The sequence below is a fragment of the Mustela lutreola genome, chromosome X (assembly GCF_030435805.1).
Source record: "Mustela lutreola isolate mMusLut2 chromosome X, mMusLut2.pri, whole genome shotgun sequence".
NCBI lineage: Eukaryota > Metazoa > Chordata > Mammalia > Carnivora > Mustelidae > Mustela > Mustela lutreola.
In genome coordinates this window covers 48,882,928-48,888,387 of record NC_081308.1, presented here as the reverse complement: position 1 = coordinate 48,888,387, position 5,460 = coordinate 48,882,928, and the positions used below count along the sequence as shown (strand labels likewise).

Below are 5,460 nucleotides of genomic sequence, written 5' to 3'. Positions count from 1 at the left end.
GAGAACACATGGCCATAGCAACTTCTTTCTAGATAGGTCTCCTGAAGTAAGGGGAAAAAAAGTAAAAGTAAGCTATTGAAACTCCATCAAAGTAAAAACTTCTGCACAGCAAAGGAAACAACCAACAAAACTAAAAGACAACCTATGGAATAGGAGAAGATATTTAAAAATGATATATCTGATAAAGGATTAGTATCCGAAATATATAAAGAACTTGTAAAACTCAACACCAAACCAAACAAAACAAAACAAAATACTCAGGTTAATCATACTATATAAATCCATTCCCCTATTAATAGACATCATCTAGATGAATATTTTTTCTTATTTTGAGATTTATTAAGGTATTTGCAGCCTAATGACTTTCAAGTGCTGTTAAATGTTGGCTGGATACTGGAGGGTAAAATGTATTTTATGCATGGTATAAATCAGACTTAGAAATTATATACTAATTTGAAATTATTTGTTCTATTTTTCCAGGGCTATGTCTATTTATTTCTCTTTCTTAATCTTAAATTGGGTAAATATCTTAATGTCTGCCACCAAAATAGTGTTCTCATCAATCTCTACCTTTAGTATCCCCCCAAAATACCTTCTGATTTTTAAAAACTTATAAATGCACACCATTCTATAAAAGCTATAGGAAAATTTAAATTTTTATTTTAAAAGTGAAAGGAATAGGTATTCATAATTTCAGCACTAAGTAATACCCACAATTAATGTATCAGTGCATACATAGAGTTCCAGATTTCTATTTGCACATACACTTAAAGAGAATTTACCTATACAAACTGTTTAAAAAGAATTTTAAAATAAAAAATGTATTTATTTTCTCTTTTGGTATTGAAGCATACATCCTTGTATCATTTCTAAATAAACAGAAATATACAAAGCTGAAAATGAAAATACTGTGATTTCCCTTATAATTACTATTTATTCCATGCATACCTTTAAGGATACTTGGATGAATTAACCACTCTTTTTTTACACACAATACATAGTATTTTGTTGTATATATTTCACCAATGTTGTGTAAACACGCTGATTATCTTTAAAAATAATTTTAAGATGCCACAGTGCATATATATTTTATACATGTATATTTTTGCATTCTTATCTCATTATTTCATAGGGAGATATCGAAAGAAGGCATTTCTAAATAAAGGTGGAAATATTTAAAATGATATATATTTTCAAATTGTGTTCTGATTACAGTAATTTACACTTCGACTGACATGAGAGTGTATTTTCTCAGCTCTCAGATGACAATAAGGCTTATCATTATTTTTCATATTTACAGTATGATAAGGCAGAATTAGAATCTCGTTATTTTAATAGAATTTCTTTTATTATAAGTGAGCTTAAGCATTCATTTTTCACCCACTGGCTTTGGGCTTTTGTAAAATGCATGCTCTAGCCCAGCCTGCTATGCATGCTCTAGCCCCTTCCCCCACTGGGGCTGTTATTCTTTCCCTTTTTGCTTAGAGTTCTTTTTCATTTTTCGTCTTTTACATGGGGCGAATTTGATTCAAGCTTTCATCCTTTCTCGCCTAAGAGACGGCATATGTATTTTCGTATTTAATATATTCTCCATTGGTCTTTTAATGCCCTCAGAAGCTGGCTCCTTTTCTCTCTCCCTCCCTCCTTCCTCTCTTTTCTCTTTGTTTCTATCTCTCTTTCTCTCTGTCTGTCTCTCTCCCTCTTTTTTTCCCCCCAGTTCAGAAGTTTTTAATTTTGAACGAGTCGAATCTATCATTCTGGGCCTGGCGCCGCGTCAGCAGAGGGGGCGGGGAGGCGAGCGCGGAACTGGGGAAGGGGAGGGGCGGGGAGGAGCGGGCAGAGCCGTTGCAGGAGTTGCTGGGAACGCGCGCGGTGTGATCACTCGGCGGCGGAGGAGGCCCAGGGACGTGAACGCCGACTCTTCTCCGGCGGCCTACAGAGTCTTCTCCCCATCAGAGGACCGGGAAACCGCAGTTTTCATCACAGAGGTACCGTGCTCTGCGTTCCCCGCCTGGCCCGGCCCAGCCTGCTGTGGCGGCGCCTCCTTCCTTCCTTCTTCCCTCGCTCTCTCTCTCGCCCGCCCGCGCCTTCCCTGTCTGCCTGCGTCACTGCGTCCGCCATGGCTGAGAACGGCGAGAGTAGCGGCCCCCCGCGCCCCTCCCGCGGCCCTGCTGCGGCCCAAGGCCCTGCGTCTGCCCCGGCCGAGCCCAAAATCATCAAAGTCACTGTGAAGACCCCCAAAGAGAAAGAGGAGTTCGCGGTGCCCGAGAATAGCTCAGTCCAGCAGTTTAAGGAAGCGATTTCGAAACGCTTCAAATCCCAAACCGATCAGCTAGTGTTGATTTTTGCCGGAAAAATCTTGAAAGATCAAGATACCCTGATCCAGCATGGCATCCATGATGGACTGACTGTTCATCTTGTAATTAAAAGCCAGAACCGACCTCAGGGCCAGTCCACACAGCCTAGTAATGCCGCGGGAACTAACACTACCTCCGCGTCGACTCCCAGGAGTAACTCCACATCTATTTCCACAAATAGCAACCCGTTTGGGCTGGGGAGCTTGGGAGGACTTGCAGGCCTTAGCAGCCTGGGCTTGAGCTCGACCAACTTCTCTGAGCTCCAGAACCAGATGCAGCAGCAGCTCCTGTCCAGCCCTGAGATGATGATCCAAATCATGGAAAATCCCTTTGTTCAGAGCATGCTTTCAAACCCCGATCTAATGAGGCAGCTCATTATGGCCAATCCACAGATGCAGCAATTGATTCAGAGAAACCCAGAAATCAGTCACCTGCTCAACAACCCAGATATAATGAGGCAGACCCTCGAAATTGCCAGGAATCCGGCCATGATGCAAGAGATGATGAGAAATCAAGATCTGGCTCTCAGCAATCTTGAAAGCATCCCAGGTGGCTACAATGCCCTACGACGCATGTACACTGACATTCAAGAACCCATGCTGAATGCTGCTCAAGAGCAGTTTGGGGGTAATCCATTTGCTTCAGTGGGGAGCAATTCCACCTCCGGGGAAGGTACACAGCCTTCCCGCACAGAAAATCGGGATCCACTACCCAATCCATGGGCACCACCACAGGCTACCCAGAGTTCTGCAACCACCAGCACAACCACAAGCAGTGGCAGTGGGTCTGGCAGTAGCTCCAGCAGTGCTACCGGGAACACTGTGGCTGCAGCGAACTATGTCGCCAGCATCTTCAGTACCCCAGGAATGCAGAGCTTGCTGCAACAGATAACTGAAAATCCCCAACTGATCCAGAATATGCTGTCTGCACCCTACATGAGAAGCATGATGCAGTCACTGAGCCAGAATCCAGATTTGGCTGCACAGATGATGCTGAATAGCCCCGTGTTTACTGCAAATCCTCAGTTGCAGGAGCAGATGCGTCCACAGCTCCCAGCTTTCCTGCAGCAGATGCAGAATCCAGACACACTGTCAGCCATGTCAAACCCAAGAGCAATGCAGGCTTTAATGCAGATCCAGCAGGGGCTACAGACATTAGCCACTGAAGCTCCTGGCCTTATTCCAAGCTTCACTCCAGGTGTGGGGGTAGGGGTGCTGGGAACCGCTATAGGCCCTGTAGGCCCAGTCACACCCATAGGCCCCATAGGCCCCATAGTCCCGTTCACTCCCATAGGCCCCATTGGGCCCATAGGACCCACTGGCCCTGCAGGCCCTGGCTCCACTGGCTCTGGTGGTCCCCCTGGGCCCACTGTTTCTAGTTCTACACCCAGTGAAACCACTAGCCCAACATCAGAATCTGGACCCAACCAGCAGTTCATTCAGCAAATGGTGCAGGCTCTGGCTGGGGCAAGTCCTCCACAGCTGCCGAATCCAGAAGTCAGATTTCAGCAACAACTGGAACAGCTCAACGCAATGGGGTTCTTAAACCGTGAGGCAAACTTGCAGGCTCTAATAGCAACAGGAGGCGACATCAATGCTGCCATTGAGAGGCTGCTGGGCTCCCAGCCATCGTAATTACATTTCTGTACCTTGAAAAAATGTATCTTATTTTTGATAATGGCTCTTAAATCTTTAAACACACACAAAATTGTGCTTTGCTTTCATTTTGATTCTTTTAAAATCTGTCTAGTTATAAGTCTAATATGCATTTTAAGGTGGAGTCCATCCCTCTGTCCCTCCCTCCTGTATCTACCCATCTTTCCCCCTCCCCTCCCTCCTCTCCTCTCTCTTCCCTTTCCTTCTTCCCTCCCCTCCCTCCCTCCCTTTTTCCTTCCTTCCTTCCTTCCTTCCTTCCTTCCTTCCTTCCCTGTTTTGAATGGTAGTAATTGTATTCAATGCTGTTTCACTCAAAGGTGTTGCATGCAAACACTTCTCTTTATTCTGCATTTATTGTGATTTTTGGAAACCGGTATCAGCCTTCACAGTTGGGTAAATAAGTTTTGTCCTACAGATGTCCAATTTATTTGCATTTTAAACATTAGCCTATGATAGTAATTTAATGTAGAATGAAAATATTAAAAACAAGCAAATTACTGAAGCTCTCTAATTTGTGGTACAATATTGCTTATTGTGACTTTGGCATGTATTTTTGCTAGCAAAATGCTGTAAGACTTATACCATTATTTGCTCTTTTTTGCTATGTTGTACACAGTACAGTAAGCACAATTGGAACTGTACATCTAGAATTATTACAACAGAATCTAAGCAGAATATGTGTAACCAAAATGAGAAAGAATATAAGAAATCTTCCTGGAGCTAGGTGTGTCTCACAGTTTTGTAGAATCTTACAGCATCTTTGATAACTCAGTGAAAATGTTGGCTAGGCAAGTTCAGTTAAAATATAGTAGAAATGTTTATCCTGGTATTTCTAAGTATACATTTAATTGTACAGAAAACTTACAGTGTGACATTGTGTCAACATTTTCAAATTAACTGTATATGACCTTAATTTTTGTGCAGCCTGAAGGATCAGTGTAGTAATGCCAGGAAAGTGCTTTTTACCTAAGACTTCCTTCTCAGCTTTTCCCATAAAGAGACCCTAATAAGCATTTTGATCTGTAATTGGAAATGTAACTTTCACTGAAAAGTGTCATGTGATGTTTGCATTACTTTTACTTGCTATGTATAAAGGAAACTGTATCTTTTCTCAGTTATTTCTCTTGTGCACAGGGAAAAATGCATTAAAAATGACTAAAAAAATAAAAAAATTAAAAATGGATATATCTTTTTTTTTTTTTGTCTTCTGGCTCTAGGATCATATTTAGCAGGATTGCCCCACCCCAAGATTATATAAATCTTATCCTGTATTTCTTTAATTTTTATGGTTTTATTAAAAGAATTCCTTTGCCCTATCTGGAACTTTTCTGATGTGGGGTTTAGGTATTCTAACTTTTTTTTTTAGCCCCAAAGGGTTAGTCAGTTGTTAGCTAAAATTTTGTCTCACTGCCCACCACCCATTTGTTATGTCTCGTGTGTGTGTGTGT

At 42.3% G+C, this 5,460-nt stretch overlaps 1 protein-coding gene across 1 annotated transcript; it reads left to right on the top strand.

The window, feature by feature from the left end:
- Positions 1-1,820: 1,820 nt before the first annotated feature.
- Positions 1,821-5,195, top strand: UBQLN2 (ubiquilin 2). Its single transcript, XM_059157834.1, has one exon. It carries the CDS (start codon positions 2,120-2,122, stop codon positions 3,989-3,991), a length of 1,872 nt encoding a protein of 623 aa, XP_059013817.1. The 5' UTR covers positions 1,821-2,119; the 3' UTR covers positions 3,992-5,195.
- Positions 5,196-5,460: the final 265 nt, after the last annotated feature.

Bases quoted from the DNA above. Each gene is read 5' to 3' on its own strand.
- UBQLN2 (XM_059157834.1), top strand. From the start codon at position 2,120: ATGGCTGAGAACGGCGAGAGTAGCGGCCCCCCGCGCCCCTCCCGCGGC.